Source organism: Ammodytes marinus, assembly GCF_949987685.1.
Source record: "Ammodytes marinus genome assembly, chromosome: 12".
Lineage (NCBI taxonomy): Eukaryota > Metazoa > Chordata > Actinopteri > Uranoscopiformes > Ammodytidae > Ammodytes > Ammodytes marinus.
Genome location: NC_137216.1, coordinates 11,231,921 through 11,252,574, shown reverse-complemented (window position 1 = coordinate 11,252,574; position 20,654 = coordinate 11,231,921). Strand labels below are relative to the sequence as shown.

Sequence of the window (20,654 nt, the reverse complement as noted above, 5' to 3'; positions counted from 1 at the left end):
TGTATTACATTTCTAAACGGCCTTAACGTAATCTTTGCTGGTGTGTCTGTTTTATTAGTTTTGTTTATGATGAGAAATACAATTGTATTAAAATTGTTCAAACACCAATTAATAAGAATGTAAAAAAATAAAATACAATTGCAGCAACAAGCGTCACGGTGCAAAATGAGTGTAGAAACATTCTTAAAATTTCTCAAATCTTTAATAAAACAATCGTGGGGCTGCATCAAGCTGCCTCAAGCATTGCAACCACACTTCTACACATACAGTACATATAAATCATGTACTACATAGTCAGGTGACTGCAACAGGTGAAAAAAACAAAAGTTTCTGTGTGGAAACAAATCTGGTACATTGAATAGCAACATCGTTATAACCACACAGACCTACAAAGCAAAACACGAGTTTTCTAATCAGAAATAAAATTCTAGACACCGATCTGTCTCTTTTCAAATATAGAAAAAAAGGATGTGTGTTTCCCAGCACAGGTGCTAAGCAAACCCATTTGCAGCTAGCCCTGCCCACACAATGTGACATAACAGTTAAAACAATGCTATGATGATTTGAATAATTTGAAAAATATCATTAGATTTTTTCCTGGGCGACTACATTGCTGAATGTACCAAACCTCCCACAGCATGAGTTCACAGATCGAGTCTCAGTGTTCCGATCACTGTTGTTAAAGATAGAAATGAAAACCATAACACTGATGAACTGCAGAATTCACTACAGTAACGAGTGGATGAATCCAGGTTTTTCTTGGTGCTTTCCTCTAACCTCCTAGTGAAGAAATGCATCTAGTTTCCCCTGTCTGTTGAATATCTTGATGGTTTTTTTTAAATCATTTTAATAGAAACAAATAAAGATTCCATGTCTTTGACTAGTGTCCACAGGCAGCGCAGCCGTCAAACAAACAATCTTAATCCAAAAGCTTGGAGTGCTCGATCCTCGTAATGGTCCAGTCTGGAGCCACCCCCTTTGTAAACTCCCTTTGGAATCTGTAAGGAAGCCACAAAGGAAAATCAGAAGGATTAAGTCACACATCATTTTATATTTCACACACACACACACACACACACACACACACACACACACACACACACACACACACACACACACACACACACACACACACACACACACACACACACACACACACACACACACACACACACACACACACACACACACACACACACACACACACACACACACACACACACACACACACACACACACACACACACACACACACACACACACACACACACACACACACACACACACACACACACACACACACACACACACACACGGCATTACACTTTTTTTAGAAGAAGACATATTACTCACTCATAATTTGCAGATAGCAGCCTCTTGGTTTCTGCTTCTCCCTCTCCACCAAACGCCACGTGGAAGGAGGGGGTTCCCTCCATGGTGTCGTCAGAAAGATGTGCGCTCGTCAGATACCAGAAACGCATCAGAATACTGACAAACTTTCTCCCTGGAAAAAAAAGCACTGACACTGATTAACTCAGCACACATTTTCACACACTTGGTATATTCTGTGCATGCAACGTCCATCTATCCTGACCCACTTAATGGTCTAAAGATAGAGGCCGTCATAGGCAGTACAGATAGTAAAGTACCTTGAAGCAAATTTGAGATATTGGGCTGTATCAATATAACTAACTTGACTTAAAGATATAGTGCTTAACTTTTTTCAAATAAATTAATATCCGATATATTCAAGCCCTTGCCAAATGAATTGACACGAAGACGATTGAGCCTATCAGCCCCACAAAACTCTCTCTGTATTTCTCAGTACAGCACCGTTTACAAACTGTTTTTGTAATTACCCAGCATTTCTCATGGGAGTGACAGACATTACACACTATAGCTTTATAGAAAATCATGTCCCCTCAAAAATATTAAAGTTGCACAATAACGCAATCAATTTACTAATAAATAAGTTACAAAACCAGCATCAAAACAGTGCTAACAACCAGAAGGGTGAGGCTGGCTATGTTCTGTATTTTTGTTGTCAACAGATTCCATAAAAAGACCAACATCAACAATGTGTTAGGACTCTTCATACCCTTTCTGTGGCAATCCATTATTTTATTTTTATTCAATTTAAGGCAAATATTTTGAAGATCGTATAATTAATTTATACCTTTACTTTCAAAGAAGACTCCTCAAACAGCAGGGCACTTCTAGTTTAAAATAATTAAGTTGAATAAACAGGAAACTGTGTATTTCTCTGGGACTACTTTGGGCTGCAGATTTACTCTACATTTGATTCTGTGCTCTTAAAGGTCTACTTCACCAGTGGGAATATGAAGGTGTATTGAACTCTGAGATCCTATGTAGTATAAATGTGCAAACATTTTAGAAATTGGTTCATCCTAGCCTGAGAAAAGGCAGAAAGAGTGTTTTATGGTCTCCCTGTCTAACCCTACAATTTGCCCAGTTGTGATGTCACAACTATAAATTGGCACATTTATACTACATAGGATCTCAGAGTTCAATACACCTTCATATTCCCACTGGTGACATAGACCTTTAAGAGTATTAATAGGCTAATAATACTCTTAAGAGCAATAGCTGGAGGACGCCCCCACACACAGCTCATTGTTGGATTGGGTCTTTGTTGACAATAGAAAGAACAGACACACATAGTACCAGCCTCTTAAAACAAGTCATGCTGACCATCATCATCGTAGTAGATTCCCACGTCCCCGGCTGTGCTGTACATGATCTGGTCAGCATCTGCAGACAGAGCTTTCTTGTGGCTGGACGGCAGTACACTGCATTTCTCCTCCAGCTTTCCCACCAACTGAAACCACGCCAACATTACAAACAGGGCGATTAGACAACAAGGATTTCCTTATATTTTTTTCAAAATCAGTGAATATCTGCTCACAATCCACTACCTATTTGAATCGAAAGAAAAATCCAGTTTTTAATACACAGCGAAGGCTCTGTAAACGGGCATGTTGTACGATACACTATGGACAGGTAGCTGATTGTGAGTAGACATTCACTGATTTAGACAAAAAAATATATATATAATGTTATAAATTCAGATGTGTATGATCATTTGGTCGTTTTAACCATTGGATTGTTCCACAAACAAGAAAACAGATCTGTACTATGCATATGTTTGAGTAAACAGAGCAGATCACTGCAGCTAACCAGTAGTTTTAGGGACCAGACACATAGGGACCTGCATGGTTCCCTGTTCCCATACTCACGTCTTTGGCCACGAGCCCCTCCAAATCTTCAAACTGACACAGTGACAGCAGTCTTGACACGTGGGAGAAGGCCTGAAAGAGTCAACCACACGTCCTCAGCAACACAACACAACTGACAGCAAACAAACAAGGCTTTGTATCGGCCTGAGAAGTTGGAGCTAGCAATCACCAGCTAGCCCCATTCAGTCTGCTGCTCCTCCTCCTCACCTGCTTCGCTCCCTCTGTGAACTCTTCAATGTTGAACTCTTTATCGAAGTACGCCCGGATCAGAAAGTAGTATATTCGGGTGCGGAACCATATGAAAGGGTTGGGGAGACCGACCACCACCAGCTTCTGGATGTGTGGTTTCTGCTCCCCGCGGTCGGAGCTGTAAAGGCGGACCTGTCCCAACGCTGCTGTCCGCCCGTTTACCGGAGGAGGAGGCCGCGTCCTACCGGAGCAGCTCAGGGCGATACTGTCATTTGAAAACACTCGGCTTAAGCTCAATGTTGATGGAAACCTGTGACAACCTCTTAACATGGGCAGCGCCATCTTTCTTTTCTCATATTTTCTCTGGGAGGATTTATTGTCCGTGCACATCTAGCTTCCGGAAGGGAACATATATTCAGATCAAAATACAGATAGTAACGCAACAAAATACGTAGCATGTTTTACCACCTTTAGCACGTATCTTAAATTGGATAACCAACCATTTTTTATTATTATTGTCACTATTTAAAGTAGATTTTGACTTTAAATAAAAATCTACAACACAACACAAATGTTCTGCATTTTTGTTTCTATAGGGAACACTAAAAATGTGACACCCCGAAAGTTCAGGAGGTGTTTACATTATGAGCCAATGTTATCAGCTTGTACATTTTTCGAAGATAATGAAATGTAAATGGTGAGATGGAGCTACAGGAAAAAGTACCTGTACCGGTATTCACAGAGGTAGACAAGGAGGTTTTTCTGAGAGACATTTATCCGCAGGTAAGACCAATTAAGAGTGGGACTGTCTCTCTAGGTACCACACTGATGCTGCTGCCTTAATAAACTGCCTATGACGCAGGGCATTGCTGCATTGCTTACCCATGCTTAAAATGATGGGTTTACCATAGGTCATTTATGTCTGTTCAGTAAACATTCCCACACCTTCTAAAAATAAAAATAAAAAATAAGTCCTTAATTGGTAAATGTCAAATACATTTTACAAAAGTCTAAAAATGTCTGCAAAGTGAGGGGACAGTTTTATGCAAAGGGGTCATGTTTTATGCATCCCCCACTAAGTATCCCCAATCCAAATAAATTGATGTTGTTTTCCTCCATTTAAGTTCTTGGGATTGTAGTTGGTAAAAATTAAGACTTAGGCTTTATCTATGTTGCCTTAAGCTGTAGGAAACCCTGCAATATGTCTACAAGCCCATGTTAAGATAAGATAACCCCAATGGCATCACCATGTTTACAGTCTTTGACACAGCTGCTACAAAACTCTCCATCTTTATGTCTAAAGTTGGTTGAATGTCTCTTTACATCATATTGTGTACAGATGTTTTGCTGATGCTTCCCTCCCCAGCGCAGACCGGCCGTGCTGAGGGGCGTGGGTCTGGGGCCGTGTCTGGAGAGGTGGAGTGTAGAATACCTGGGACAGTGAAGTGTATGAACTTCTCAAGACACATTTCTGTAGACTAGTTGAAGGTATTTGCCAAATCCCCCTGTCCTGTAGGAATGCGTAAGTTGGCTGGACAGGGACTGAGCTTCTGTAAATCACCTTATTTCTGTTTAAGTTAAACCAGACACTTGCATGACTGTTTTATAGGTTTGAGTTAACACTGGCTGGATTCGTGCCTTTCCCAGCCATTAGGAAAGAGGTGATAATATACGGCCACTGTCCAAAACTGTTGGTGTTACTGGTCAAACCCAGACTTCAGGCCGCCAGGCCGGACAGTGTCTCTGTCAATCTATTCCACAGATGTTTCGGAGGGATGATTGCACAATAGTTAAAACCCACCAATTAGACAAAGAGTGTCGTCTTTGACAACCAATCAGTTTACGTGAACCCTGGGATAAGAGAGCCTGCAGAGCAGCATTCGTGGGGCTTTTTACGTTTGACCAGGATCAGTCTTGTATCTTCCTCTGTTTCAATTTGGCTAAAATACTCTGACTTTTATTTGGCTTCGTTTACTGCAGTATGAGATTTGTTGTGTTGAATAAATTAAGCTGTTCCTGAAAGCCTCCTCAAACCTGCGTCAGCTGTCAACTTCTTTCATCACGCCACACCACCACCAGAACCCAGTAACCACAGGGAGGTGAAGATCCACGTGTCCACTGTGCCGCAGATGGACTTCCTCCACAAGAACTTTGTGTACAGGTAGTTCAGCCGACTAAGTGCTCATAGGCTACTGTAACGACCCATAATGTAATACATTTTTTTTTAAATTATAATGCAAAAACTGTAACAAAATGCTGAATATCTGCCCGATAATCATCATTCGTCGACCAATTATCAACTGATAGTTTACTGTAATTTTTTGATAAATGACTTCCTGGAAAAGGCTGGTATCACAATCCACAACTTTTCCTCTTCTGATAAGTGGACAAGACATAGTGCGGACATAAAATGAGGATATGGTATACTGAAATGGTTACAGTTGTGATGACAAAAAGTCCTTCATTTTATTTCAGGATGAGAGCTACTATCTCTGGTCTCTGGGAGAGGACGTTCGAGATGTCTTAGTTTTGGGAAATCTCTTGAGGACAGAATATTAGTTTTTGAAGCTTCCATATTCTGCAAACATTAAACATACATTTTAGGGTGGGATACTGCAGGTGAAAAGGATAAAAATAGTAATCACAAATATCATAAAACTTTGCCAGTTGATTACTGATATTAAAGCAACTATTTTTTGTATTACAATATTTCTATAATTGCTTGAACAAATGTGCAAATCTGGCAATATCAAACTAATTAGTGCATCTCTTTAAAAACCAAAACATCTAGATGTTAGATAAAGCAAGAGCTTTTAATGTGGGCCTATATTGAAAAAAGTACTATGTAGGTCTTAAAAATTAATTTTTGGCATGTTTTTAAGAACAAAGTTCAGAGTATTGGGGGAACAAAATACCACTGAGATAATGGCAGTTAAAAATGGTTGTATATGAGAAATATACAGATGCAAAAAGAAGGTTGAGTAAAAAAATCTGCATTTTTTGCCTGCAGTGTATCGCCTTAAAACTGTACTTGGCAAAAATGTCTGTCCTGACTCCTGACTGTTGAATATAAAAATCTCTTTCTCACACAGGAGCCTGCTGACCTGAGCAAACAGTTCCCAGATCTGGCAGCAGATTTCCACGTCCCACAATTCTTTGCAGCTGATCAGTTCTTCTCCAGCTTGTTCCGCATCAGCTCCTGTGGCCTGCAGCTGTGGACTCACTACGACGTGAGTCAACTGTGTCTAACACTGGTTGGTGAGAGCCCAAAATAACATCTAAGTCAATCCAAAGTCGCTTCCTGCATTACTCTTTAAAATAAGAAGAGAACAAATGCAATCCATTGAACAAATTGTTGTAGACCAAGTCAAGTTAGACTGCATCAGAGGAAACATATATGTTGTATACATCTAAAATACCTTCATTTTAAATGACTAACTTCCCCTGAATAATTCAAAGACCCCATTAACCCATTGAAGAAAATATATTGGATTTGTAATCATTTCTCTGTAAGCCCCTTCTATCAATTTTTTAAAACAATCATTACAATGTAGTCTTGTATACCTATGCTTTATGGTTTTTGTGAACATACCGTTTAAATATTCATTCAATAGCCAGCAATATGCTGATGACTTTAAGGAAATGGGAACCTTGGAAATTGGAAAAAACTCTCAAAACAACATTGACTAACTGTCTAAAACTGTCAAGCTAAGCCTCCAACATGATCCCGATGAAGGACACATCGCCACAGACATTTGAACAACAAAGCATGCCGTATGGAAACAAGGTTAGAAAAAGTCTTGTGGCCACAGAAGTGCAAATGTGCAGATACCAATGTGGTTTGAACTTTTATTGCACAAAGAATACAGCTCTTTGTTTCCTTTTTAAAGCTTTGTAAACAGTGGAGCAGCAGCAGCAGCATCTCCCCGGTTGTGCTCAGTATCGCCTGCTAACACTGCGTTGAGTCCCAGTCAGTGTCACAAAATCCTACGGTACGTCTCAGCAAGTAAAGTGTGCGGGCACAAGAGCCAACCAGTGACCGACTATATAAAGCAAAGAGATAGGACTGAATGGCGGTTACATACACGCTCATTAACCTGCCATCAGAATACTGGCTGCATACAGGAACTACAACTCAAACTGAGCAATGCTTTTAGTCTGCAAACAAGCTCGTTCAGTTTACGCACAAGTGACATTCACACCCAAACATTTACATTTTCAAAAATAGTTTTGGCTTTGGATGAGGAAAATACACTTAGTTCAGCTCTCTTTCATTCACAACGCACACACACAAATCACTCATGTCTTCTCAGCAGTGAAGAGTTAACAGTCTTGGGGCCATGGACACTGGTACTGTTCACTGCACTGCCATCAGTCTTGGTTGAATATCTCTGTCCTACGTGTGAGCAAAGGCAAGTTAAATACATCTTGGATCACTGATGAGGCAGCATGATGAGGACAGTCTTGTCTCTGGCTACACCAGACGACAGACAAGTCTTCTTGGAGCCGTTGACTCTCCGTATGGCCTGTCCCCCCCGCTAATCAGAGCAGTGCAGAAGCTCAACCAAAGTCTGGAGGTGCACAAACATCCTCTCCCGAACTTCATGTTCTTTCAACGCTAAAAGGATTTCTCATCAGACAGAAAATAGACAAAGAAATGGCACATTGCTTGTGATCTCTATTCAGTGGATATGATAACTAAGCTTTTTTTTGTTCTTTATCTTTTTGCTCTTTATCTTAAGGTTGCTATCAGGCAACATCCCTAAAATGCAGGATGAGCCATTTCCAAGTGTTGAATAGAGAGAAGTTGACGCGTGGTTGCGTTTCTATGGAGTCTGGGCCATGCCACGAGTAGTCTTCATCTTGTCCAGTCTTTTATTGAGGTGGCTGTTGTTTGACTCGAGTTCGTCAACCTTGTCAAGCGCTGATCGCAGCTGTAGGGTCGAATGGGGCAGGGAGAAGAACAGTGCGATTAAAACCCAGCCTTTTAAAATAGGACCGACTCTTGTGAAAACAAGCCTTTACCTCTCTCTGCAGCTTGCGTTTCTCTGCCTTAAGCTCGTCCTCCATTTTCTCTGCGTTCTCCGCTCCAGACTTGTAGCGTAACACCTGACCCTCAAGTCTGGTCACCTGGAAAACAAAAAGTCAGTTAAAAAAATAAAATGGCAATATTTTCGTGTGTTTAAGTAGGCTAGGAATTTATAATTGTCTTCAGCTTACGTTTTGCTCCAAAGCAGTGACCTCTTGCTCTGCCTTCACAAGTTTGAACTTCAGTTCGCTCACTTGCCTATGTGAATCTCCTGGAAAAGTTTTGGAAAAGAAAGATTTTATAAAATTGTATTTAGGAGACACTTTTATCCAAAGCAACTTCCACAAAGTGCATTCAACCATGAAGGTGGAAACTCAGAACAGCAAGAATCACGTAAGTACACGATCTTCAAATAAGCCAAAATACAAGGTGAAAGTGAATTTTCTTTTTAAATATCTAAAATACTCTTGAGTTGTAGGAGAAAATAAGATCTTAAACTGCAACTACAGTTCTTCTGGATTGTAATGCATACGTATACTTACTCTGCAGTTCTAATAGGTTTGGATCATCACCGTTTTCAAGAATTTCCCCATCTGGGCTTAAGCTTTTCTCTGTGCCATTCTTTTGTGTCTTCTGTTCCAGCTGGGCCTTTAATTTCTTTACCTAGAAAATGATGGAACCACACCATGTCAGCTGATGAATGACACCTCACTACAGCTTGCAATGCATCTTAGTCTCAATGAAGAACATAGACACTCATGTTTTACGAGTTCTAGGTTGGGGAATTGTTACACCGGTTACGCTTTTGGCCACCACACACAGATATTGTAGTTGTCTTTTAAATGAGTTTAAAGAAGAAAAAAACATTATTCACATCTTATACCCTTTTTGTGGCCCCTGAGCACATTGAATAAATAAATTGGGTCACCATCTATGGTTTCATTCAAAAAATAAAAACATTCAGATGTTTTCTTAGACACATCTGATTCGATCTCTGGTTACAGGCTTCATTTCAGTTATTTATTTAGCTAAATTAAATAACCATGGTGCACAAACCCATGCACAAATCTTGATTATACTAGAAATGGGACCAACCAATACAAAGGAATGGCAAAAGTCTAATATGTTTAAAGACCAGTTTCAATCTGATAATCATCAACAGCCACATCACGGTCTCCGATAATGGATGAATCCCTGACCCACCTGTTCTATCATTTTTTCACGCTCATCCACCAGTTTCCTCAGGCGAATCTCTACAAGAGAAAAAGTTCATCACGTCATGAGACAGAAGTCACCACAATATCAATCAGAACTGCTAGCGTCCATCTTTAAAAAGTAAAGTAAGTTAACATACCAGGGGTGGGAGGAGCCAAGGAGATGGTGGGAGGGGTCTGGGTCAGGGTAGGAGGTTGATGCATGCAACAGAGCAGGCATCCATGGGGGAGGTGATGGAGTGGGGTGTGAGGGGGAATGTTAGCATGCACAAGCTGTGGAAAAGAGCTGCTAGGACAATCTTCACACTGTAAAACCACATGATAAGCTATGACTACATATAGAGTGTGTAAGTGTAAATGTGCTGTCTGAGAGGGATGGTGAAGCTGGTACTTTGCTTTTCATTATGTCTCTCAATATTTGATTACAAAAACACATTAAAGTTACATCTCAAATTGGTACCAGCAGGGTATTTATTGACATTCATTGTGTGCAACAAAATGCAAACATACATTTACCGTTCATTTTCTGTATTACTTAAGAATTCAGAGTCTGTGTAGATGTATATGGCTTTGTATTGGTCAAACAATAGCCCAACAGGGTCACTCACCAAGCATTTTTCATTTTAACCATCAACATTACAGTTAGAACACCTCAAAGCTAATTTTTCCAGAGTCTAATTGACATTTGTGTTTTTATTGTACAAGTAAGAAATGAACATGTAATGAGTTCCCAGAATTGTAGCATAAGAAATTGTTATGCGATAACATTGCAGATAAATATTTTCCATGGCACATTAAAAGCAGCATGATGAATGTGTATCAATATAAAAAATAATAGCAGTGCAAGAATTGTCCAAAAGTAAAATATACTGCTAACAGGCAGTTTACATTCTATACAAATTATAATTATTTTTTGAACAAATTACATCAATGATGCTTGGACTTAAGACTGTTTAATTAAAATACACTTACTTACATCACTACTCATTTCGGAATGAATCAAAGTGCTGTAAGGTTCTGCACATATTTATTTGACCACTTTGTTAACAGCTAAGCAAATACTAGTGATGAGCAGATACAATGATTATATAGTTACATTATATAAGCTAAGACATCTTGCAGTCTTCTTTGCCCTTGCCTTTTCCTTTCTTACTGTTCTTCCTCACAGGATTCCCTGCCTGTGGTGGCTCTTTATTGCTGGCCACTTGGTCAGCACTCTTTGGTAAAACCAAATGTTCCCCCTGCCGCTCATGCTTAATGGCATTTAATCCTTGCTCTACGGATAAGGACACCGCTGGGTTTATATTCTCCACAACAATTTCCTCTATAATGTGCCTGGGCTCATCTGATACACCAACTTCTACCTCAGGCATGTTGTTCTGCTTTTCACACACATGTTCGCCCTTTTCAGACTTGGCCTCCTCATTGCCCAAAGAGTTTGGATTGTCCTCAAGCAAAGTATCCGACTCTTTGTCTAATCTGTCTACCTGGCTACCATTATCTTCCGTACACTTCATGTCCTGGCTTTCCACTGGCTCTTGTTGTGAATTTTCATCTGATTCTGTGTTACTTTGGCCCAGCCCTGAACTACCATTGCTGCTTTTGCCATCTTCAATTTCTTCCTGATTGGGATTTTTATGGATACTCATCTCTATAGCCGCCTCTATATCCATTTCATCAAAATCAAAAGAAAGCCCTTTCTGATCTTCACCCTCCTCTTCATCACTGTCCTGCAGGATAGGTTGAGGTGAATCGTTATCCTCACACTTGTCTTTGCTGGGTTCACACAGTTGCTCTGACAAAGGACCAAGATGTGTCTCCCTCTGCTGATCATTTGGACTGTTCTTATACTCTGGACCTTCTGATTTTGCAGTACTGTCCTTCTCCATAGTACTCCCAATTCCAAATTCCTCTTCTTTTGGAGAATTTGGTGTATTTAACATGTCAACTTCTGTGTTAGAAGACACTTCAGCTTTTGATCCAATAATCTGATCCTTACACTGTAATGTCTGGCTGTCTACATCAACCAATTCTTCGTCCTGCATTACAGTCCCCAAAGGACTCTTTTCAGCATCAAATGCATCAGTGCTTTTCATTAATGAAGCACTGTCACAACTGTTACTCTTTTCCTTATGTATGGAGCTTTCTGGCTCAAGGAGACATTCAGGTTCCCTCAAGTCTTCATTCAGCTCATCTTTATTTCTGTATGGTATTAGCTCTGGATTATCGCCATCATGACTTGAGGGAATCCCACTTGCGGAAGAAGATTCTTGTTTAGTGTCTGCCTCTGGTTCCTCATCATCTTTGACTGTCTCAGTTGCATCCTTGGGCTCGCTTTCAGAGTCCTTGATGGCAGTGTCGCCGCTGCCCAAGTTGATGGCTGCAGGTGTCAGTGAACCAGACAAGCTCTTGAGGCCATCATTTAAGTCATCAGTGTCATCATGGCTTGGAACATGCAATTCAGCTTCAGTGTTTTCTTGACTGTTTGTTTCAAAGGTCTTTTCGGGGTTTTTAGTTGTGCATTCAGATTCCGTCTCTTTAATAGACACCAATTCATCCTCTGCACGATCAACAATTTCAGACTCAGTGTGGATGACATTACTTGAGGTGTCTGTTCCACTTCCAGAGTTTTCCACATCGGTAGGGCACTCTTTATCAAGATCATCAGTGATCTCGGCACCTGTATTGTCATCAATAAGATCAGAAGTACCGAGCTTGGGCTCTGGAATGGGACTTGTTCTAGATTCCGTTTCTTCTGCCTTCCCAATTTCCAACGTTTGCTCTTTGTCTTGCTCATCCTTTTTGATATCTGCTTTGGATCTCTCAAAAGCTTCAATGTGAGGAACATTCTCAGCAGGCATAACTGCCTCTACTGTTTCAGTTTCCGAACATTGTCCCTTGTTCTGTTCCTTTGTAATATGATCCACTCCTATTTCCTTGGGAGCTTCAATGTAAGAAGATTTTTCACTAGTTGCTGCAGCTTGCACTCCTTGTAAGTTGTCGTGCTGATCTGCAACGTGGTCCTGTCTAGATTCTTTGAGAGTTTCATTGTGAGAAAGGGTTTCAGGGGGTTTTACCACTTCCGATGCATCTACCTCCCGAGTTTCTTGCCTGTCCTGCTCATTTGTAACCTGATCCACTCTTAATTCCTTGATGGTTTGAGTGACAGAAATATCCATGTCAGGCTCTTTCTTTGTAGCTGATTCAATGTCTTCTTTTGAGTCTACCTTTTCTTTTTCAGTTCCATCTTTTTGTTGGTTCTTATCTTCATGCGTTCCTTTCTTTTTACCTCTCTTCTTCTTTTTCTTCTTCTTTCCTGAAGCAGTAGCACCCTGAGGCTGAGATTTACTTGACATTTCTTCTTCCTCTTCTTTCTCTGCTTCATCTGCATTCTCAGGCTTTTGTTGAGGTTCAGGGTTTGAGACACCTGGGCTGGACACATCAGGTAAATGTTCTTTCATAACATCTAGTGGGACTTTTTGCTGATGACATGATTCTGCATTTCTCAAATTACTTTCCTCAATATCTTCCTGTTTGTTTTCGTTCTCTTCATAAATGTTTGTGGATGCCTCTTTAATGTCACCATTGTGTGTGGTAACACTACTGCATTTGCTTTCTGTGTTCTTCTTTTTCTTCTTCTTCCCTGAAGAAGTTGCACCCTGAGGCTGGGATTTACTTGACATTTCCTCTGCCTCTTTCTCTGCTTCCTCGGCATTCTCAGGCTTTTGTTGAGGTTTGGTGTTTGAGACACCTGTGCCTGACTCATCAGGTAAATGTTCTTTCATAACAACTTGTGAGACATTTTGCTGATGACATGATTCTGCATTTCTCAAATTACTTTCCTCAATATCTTCCGGTTTGCTTTCTTTACCTTCATGAACGTTGCATGCCTCTTGAGTGTCATCACTGTGTGTGTCAACACTGCTGCTTTTGCTTTCTGTGTTCCCTAATTCAGAGTTTGTCTCCACTAAATCTCCCCCCTGTGACTTTTCTTTTTCTGGGAGCTCAGCTCCGCAAACCAATACATCTTTCACTTCTATTATTGAAGGCTCATCAATATCAACATTAAAGTCATCACTGAGGCCACTTCCCTCAACATTGTCTTCTTCTGTGGCTAAGTCTGTCTTTTGTTCTACTGTTGGATTCTCTTCAATAGGTGTTTCCAGTGTGGACACACCAGCAACATTACAGAGTGAATCAGAGCTCAAGTGATTCTCTTTGGCTTCTGCAAACATTTGTTGATGCGGTTCTGGATCCACCTCTTCCTCTCTGCTACTTCTCAACTGAGCCTCCTCTGTGTTGCCTGAGAGATCATGAAGAGGAGATGGTGATAGAGGGCCAATAATGTTGATTTAAGACATGATATTAATTAAGGTAATCTTCAGAGTAAAGTGCATCAGCAGAAGTCAAGGTAAGGCAGAAAACCCGATTCATTGGCCAGAAAGGGAAGCAGAGCCAAGAGGGCCAAGAAAAGACCCAGAAAAAGATGAAGATGAAAGGCAAGAAGAACATCAAAATGAAGTTCCCAAGAACATCAATGTGACAAGTAAAGAAGCCTGAAGCCATCTGCTCAAATGTATAGGCCTACATAGTGTCAAATAATCCTGATGCATATACCCATTTTTGGCAATAATAATTTCTAAAAAGGACTCTTAAATGATGTATAACATTAACCCTGTAGAGACATGTCAGCATCTACACACCAGCACCACCTGCCTTAACAGAGTTAGTTGTGATATAAGAACTAATATGTTTGTAAAAGCCAAAGCTTAAGCATTGAATCCAAAGCAAGAAGTTGCTGTGTTGGTAAGTAGAATCTTAGTTTAAAAAAAATATATAGTACATGCAGCAAGATATTGGTTAGATGCTGCTTACAGGATAACGCTGGTGTTTCACTATATTTTTCTTGTTGTCAACAAATTCCATGAAAGTAACCGACAATACAATGGACCATCTCAATAGTTTCCAACCAACATTGTAGCCATCGCAAGCCTATTGATTCCCACTAAAGACATACAATTTTAAAACCTGGTCACAAATACAAAATGTGTATTTCTTTACAAGAGTCAGCAATTTCGTAAAATAGCTGGGCACTGTAGTGTTCAGTGAATGTACTAGTATTTATCTGCAGCAGTGTGGCTCATAATTGTTTAATAGTTTTGGCTAGCTTTATGGCTAAGAAGAAGAAGATATACCTGTACACTCACCGGCCACTTTATTAGGTACAGCGGTTTATTTTCTTGTTAACACATATAACTAATCAGCCAATCACATGTCAGCAACTCAATGCATTTAGGCATGTATACCTGGACGGGACAACTTATTGAGGTTGAAACCGAGCAACAGAATGGGGAAGAAAGGGGTTTTAAGTGACTTTGAACATGACAATGTTGAGGGTGCCAGGAGGGCTGGTATGAGTATCTTAGAAATTGCTGATCTACTGGGATTTTCACCCTAAACCATCTCTAGGGTTTACAGAGAATGGTCCGAAAAAGAAAAAATATCCGGTGAGCGGCATTTGTGCGGACGTAAAATGCCTTCTTGAAGTCAGAGGTCAGTGGAGGATGGGCATGCTGGTTCGAGATGATAGAAAGGCAACAGTAACTCAAATAACCACTCGTTACAACCAGGGTATGCAGAATACCATCTCTGGACGCACAACACAACCAACCTCGAAGCAGATGGGCTACAGCAACAAAAGACCCCATCGGGTGTCACTCCTGTCAGCCAAACACAGGAAAACGAGGCAACAATTCTCAGAGGATCACCAATATTGGACAATAGAAGATTGAAAAATCATGCCTGGTCTGATGAGTCTCAATTTCAGTTGCGACATTCAGATGGCAGGTTCAGAATTTGGCATAAACAACATGAAAGTATGGATCCATCCTGCCGTGCATCATCAACCACGCCATGTTCAAAGTCACCTAAACCCCCCTTCTTCCCCATTCTGATGCTCGGGTTGACTTCAGTACATTGTCTTGACCACATCTAAATGCATAAATGCATTAAATTGCTGCCATGTGATTGGCTGATTAGCTTTTTGTTTTTATAAGCCATTGAACAGGTGTACCTAATAAAGTGGCCGGTGAGTGTATAAAGCTTTGGATAAACACACAAAATGTGTTAGAGGCATCAATTCATTGTTGGTTTGGGCATTTTCATGGAATTTCTTTACAATAAAAGAAGTTGACGAAACAATCTTAACACAAGGTCGTTTGTAGTTTTGTAATAACACAGTCTCTACAACTTTCTCTTCTAAGCACTCAAATGATTTCTAGTAAACATTGGCTGGGATCTTGAAAGCTCCACGAACAGCTACCGTATTGACCTTGTGGAGAGATTTTCTTGTCACTCTCTGTTTTCAAGTACAAAATGGAACTTTTAGGCTCAAGAAAAATATAGAACGCCAGAAGACTTATCCTCTACGGTCAGATAAATAAATCTGTGTTTAAGTTACCAGGAATTGAAGAATTCATTCCAAAATGAGACATTAACCATTTGGAAAATTCAGATGTCAATTGTGGAATAATAACTTGCATACAAGTAATCTCACTACTAAGTAAAGCATTTTGGAATGAAAGTCTTCAAACAATTGTATGCCAAGCCATGCAGTAAAAAGTTATGTGTTTTACCGAGCATGCTGTTCCCTTCCGTTGGGGATGGCTGTGAATCCTTCGCTGGTTGGGACGCAGGGTCTGCACTGGGCGACCCCTCAACCTCTGCCTCACCAACTTCTCCATTGATGTTGTTTAGATCAGGTCCCAATACTATTCCATGTTTCTAGACAAAATGTAAAGGCATAGAATTATATATAGACTACATGTCTTGAAAATAATTGTAATAAAGCAAAAATTAAATCACATTTTCAAAAATGACAGTTTGAAACCTAGAATATATTTGCATCTGTAATTAATTTATTCCTTTACTGAACTTTTTATTTAATTTTTTTATTTTTATTTACTGTGACAACAATGCTCAAAACCTTATTTCCCTTTTAGGTGAGTCAATCTAGGAAAAAAAAGGGCTTAACCCCAAAAAAATTGATACAAAAGGTTTTTCAATGGATTCCAGTAGTATTTGGTGTGCTGAATAACATACTAAAAGTCTACCAAAATCTACCCCCCAGAAAGCCCTCATTTCCAAGATGGCGGCCGAAATGGCGGCAGGGAGCTTGAAATGGCTATATCTCAAATTGAAAAACTGTTGCAAAGGAATTTTCAACTGATTTTGGTACCTCTGGACATGCTTACAAACATACTAAAAATCTAGGAAAATACACCTTCCGGAAAGGCTTAATTTTCAAGATGGCGTCCAAAATGGTGGCCGGCCAAGCTTAAAATGGCTATATATCTCAATAGAAAAAGATTATTCGAATGATTTTTAACTTGATTCTGGTACCTGCAAAATATGCTTATGAACATACTAACAATCTAGGAAAATATACCTCCCAGAAAGGCTTCATTTTCATAATGGCGTCCAAAATGGCGGCCGGGAGCGTAGAATGGCTATATCTCAAATGGAAAATGTTACAAAAGAATGTCAACTGATTCTGGTACCTCTATACATTAATAAAGTGCGACAAATCTAGGTAAATATAACTGCTAGAAAGGCATCATTTTCAAAATGACTGCCTGTAAGCTTACATTGGTTAAATGGTTCAAATTGGTTACTATTCAAACTAGAAAGGTGGTGTTGTTGTTGAATAACATAAATGCCACACTTATTGTGGTCTTTATTCATCATCATCTTCGGGCTCCTCTGGAAGAAACTTGTTAAGTGGATTGTCACATTCCTTAAGTTGACATGGTCCACAGACAGTAGTACAAGGTAGTCCATATTTTCTGCAAGAACAGCGGAGTGTCTTGCAGGCAGTGGTACAGTTACAATGAATGACCTTCAAGAGACTGTCTGGAGCAACATTCGTTGTTGACATGAGTGGGACAAATCTATTGTCCTGCAGGCTCCACCCCCAGTTCAGGGCATCCATACCATCTTCTGTTCCCATCCAGACCATGACCTGGTAGTACGCTCTACGATTCAGTTGGTGGCAGACGTTCAGGCGTTACAGTTGATGAAGCTGAGACAACCTTCTTGCTGAAAATGTTATATCGCATTGCTGCAAGGGAATCTGTGCACTTTCCACCAAAGAGGACAGCCATTACTTGGCACCCAAGGTCATCAATCACCTCTGTGGTCTGGTTTGGGACAATGAATGCATTGGCACAAGATCGAAGGACGGGATCCCCTTTTACAAGCTTCTGGAAAGCAGTCTTTTTGCAAACCCCGAAGATACGAGAAGTTGTGTCACAGCCAGTGAGAGCATGGATGAACATCAACTGAGAACACACATCATGTCCAAGTACTTCTTTTAAATGGTTTACGGCATACACTTTAAAACTGCCATCAGCTTTTGACTTGTCTGATCTGAAATATACGCCCTTACTATCTCTCTGTGCATAGTGAAGTAGTAAGACAAGGAGATCTGTATCTTCTCCAATCAGCGTAGTGGTGTGAAGAAGAGATGATTCCACTGCGGCCCTTACGATGTCTACATCAGCATCTCCAATTGAATTGACCACAGTGCAACCCCTTTCTTTCAGTTCATCGCTTATCATTTGGATCAGCCTTTGTTTATTCAGATCTCTTGACATGAACTCCTCCTTCTTACCTGAGAACTCTGTCTCAGCAGTGAAGTTGACAATGGGATGAATATTGTTTCCTCTTCTTTGATGTGTGTTGTCTTTAATGGATGGCCCATCCCCATAGCCATCGAACACAATGGTTGTAGCTGAGCCATAATGTTGGATGGTGAAGTCTGCATATGACTGCACAATTTTACTATAGCTTTGTCCGTGCTTCCATGGTATTCGGTGAAGGAGTGAACCTCCATCAAGAACATAATGATCTGTTTCTGGTACAGAATCTAGGATTGCATCACTTGCATGATCACAGATTGCGTGCGCAAGTTGTGGTTTATCAGCCTTTGCGGAAGATGTTTCCAGCTTCAAAGAGGGCAGGAGGGAAAGGACTGAGTTCGTAACGCATAACCTCCTCCAATGATAGCTCTCCAGTTTGGGAGACAATCAGGAAACGTTGAAAAAGAAGTGCAAAATCAATTGTTCGATCAGGAGCAACCTTGATAGACGATTTTTGTCCAAGGGTTATGGCTTTATCCTTTCTACTAAATGAGAACGTGAATGCAGGCTGTCCAATCATTTTGTGCATGATATTGCGTCCAACAGAGTCATAATCATGCACGTTCACTCCGTCCTCAGCAACAACACCTGTAACAACATTCCTTAAAGAAGAGTCTGGAGAGAAAGGTGACCATATAGCAAGTTTTGAAGTGATCTTCTCCAGGTCAGCAGCATCCCTTTTCATCCTTGCCTCTGTTGAGTCCTTGTGCTGTTCTGATGTTGTGTATGTCTGGTTTGTGAACTCCTGCATTGCGGTGTTGTACTGTGATGTTATGCACTTTGACATGGTCCAAAGGGCTCTCTGATTGTCAGTCATTCCACTTCCATGCGTCTTCAATGACCTCATCAATGTCGTCTCGATGACAAGATCTGAGCTGAAGCCTTCCACATCAACAACGTTAACGGGCAGGATATCCCCGGTTCATTTTAGCCGTAAAGCCACAGGGCTTTTCTGTGCGGCGGCTCACACTGGCGAGGTGTCACTGTGAATGACACCGTTACCCACCGTCACGGAGTTTCAACTGGCAACTCGCTATTTCGCTCACGCAAGGCTTTTGTGTTTCGATTTAACATCAGTCTTGGGCGAGTACTTTAACTTTATGCTGAATAAACCATTGCATTGCAATCGCTGAAAGCGAAAGTGTTTGGGTGGGGGCACAGAAGGGTTCGCTGCATTTACCACACAAGACACGGCGTGCGACACAATAATCAATTTATTACGATTATCTTGTTTTCATGATCGAGGGACGCCAAAATCGTAATCGAAATTGAATTTCAATTAATCGCCCAGCCCTCCCCTATACCATCAGGCAGTCATTTTGAAAATGACGCCTTTCTAGCAGTTATATTTACCTAGATTTGTCGCACTTTCTTAATGTACAGAGGTACCAGAATCAGTTGAAACATTCTTTTGTAACATTTTCCATTTGAGATATAGCCATTCTACGCTCCCGGCCGCCATTTTGGACACCATTATGAAAATGAAGCCTTTCTGGGAGGTATATTTTCCTAGATTGTTAGTATGGTCATAAGCATATTTGCAGGTACCAGAATCAAGTGAAAAATCATTTGAATAATATTTTTCTATTGAGATATATAGCCATTTTAAGCTTGGCCAGCCACCATTTTGGACGCCATCTTGAAAATGAAGCCTTTCCGGAAGGTGTATTTTCCTAGATTTTTAGTATGTTTGTAAGCATGTCCAGAGGTACCAAAATCAGTTGAAAATTCCTTTGCAACATTTTTTCAATTTGAGATATAGCCATTTCAAGCTCCCCGCCGCCATTTCGGCCGCCATCTTGGAAATGAGGGCTTTCTGGGGGGTAGATTTTGGTAGACTTTTAGTATGTTATTCAGCACACCAAATACTACTGGAATCCATTGAAAAACCTTTTGTATCAATTTTTTTGGGGTTAAGCCCTTTTTTTCCCTAGATTGACTCACCTATTTAGATTTTGAAGTTTTTCCCAATCCTACACACATCAGGGTGAAATAAGCCTTCACACACTGACCAAGTACCTTTAGAATGTCTTTCAGCTTCACCACCTCTTCTCTGAGGTCATCACGCTCAACTCGGATTGCATCTGTGTATTCTTTCTGCCGCTCTAAGGCCTGAGCAGAGCCCCAGCGTGTGCCAAAGAAAGTGATGAAAGAAGTGTAGAAAAGGCGAAAGGAAGTGAAAGTCAAAGCTGGCATTCAGTAACATGCAAAGGAGATAATGAATGAAATGCTGAAAGTGATAAAGGCAAGATAACAAACTACTGTT

The 20,654-nt window shown here is 40.5% G+C and overlaps 3 protein-coding genes across 3 annotated transcripts in view; 1 reads left to right on the top strand and 2 right to left on the bottom strand.

Moving 5' to 3' along the window:
* Positions 1-189: 189 nt before the first annotated feature.
* Positions 190-3,788, bottom strand: maip1 (matrix AAA peptidase interacting protein 1; the record flags this gene model as incomplete). The annotated part of the gene is made up of 5 exons (XM_080037533.1): positions 190-998; positions 1,354-1,504; positions 2,713-2,839; positions 3,258-3,329; positions 3,465-3,788. 5 exons carry the CDS (start codon positions 3,786-3,788, stop codon positions 920-922), a joined length of 753 nt encoding a protein of 250 aa, XP_079893659.1. The 3' UTR covers positions 190-919.
* A 301-nt stretch (positions 3,789-4,089) lies between these two features.
* Positions 4,090-8,212, top strand: tyw5 (tRNA-yW synthesizing protein 5; the record flags this gene model as incomplete). The annotated part of the gene is made up of 6 exons (XM_080038411.1): positions 4,090-4,229; positions 4,813-4,886; positions 5,533-5,607; positions 5,888-5,966; positions 6,539-6,676; positions 8,189-8,212. Exons 1-6 carry the CDS (start codon positions 4,149-4,151, stop codon positions 8,210-8,212), a joined length of 471 nt encoding a protein of 156 aa, XP_079894537.1. The 5' UTR covers positions 4,090-4,148.
* The window catches only part of lrrfip1a (leucine rich repeat (in FLII) interacting protein 1a), a 47,983-nt gene continuing 34,610 nt past the window's right edge, over positions 7,282-20,654 (bottom strand). The window contains exons 21-29 of the mRNA XM_080038410.1: positions 20,408-20,500; positions 16,325-16,472; positions 10,801-13,992; positions 9,830-10,084; positions 9,679-9,728; positions 9,018-9,138; positions 8,667-8,746; positions 8,472-8,576; positions 7,282-8,380 (exon numbers count right to left, since the gene is read on the bottom strand). Of these exons, the coding sequence (XP_079894536.1) occupies positions 8,273-8,380; positions 8,472-8,576; positions 8,667-8,746; positions 9,018-9,138; positions 9,679-9,728; positions 9,830-10,084; positions 10,801-13,992; positions 16,325-16,472; positions 20,408-20,500 (4,152 nt within the window). The 3' untranslated portion in view covers positions 7,282-8,272. The remainder of the gene's footprint in view (positions 8,381-8,471; positions 8,577-8,666; positions 8,747-9,017; positions 9,139-9,678; positions 9,729-9,829; positions 10,085-10,800; positions 13,993-16,324; positions 16,473-20,407; positions 20,501-20,654) is intronic.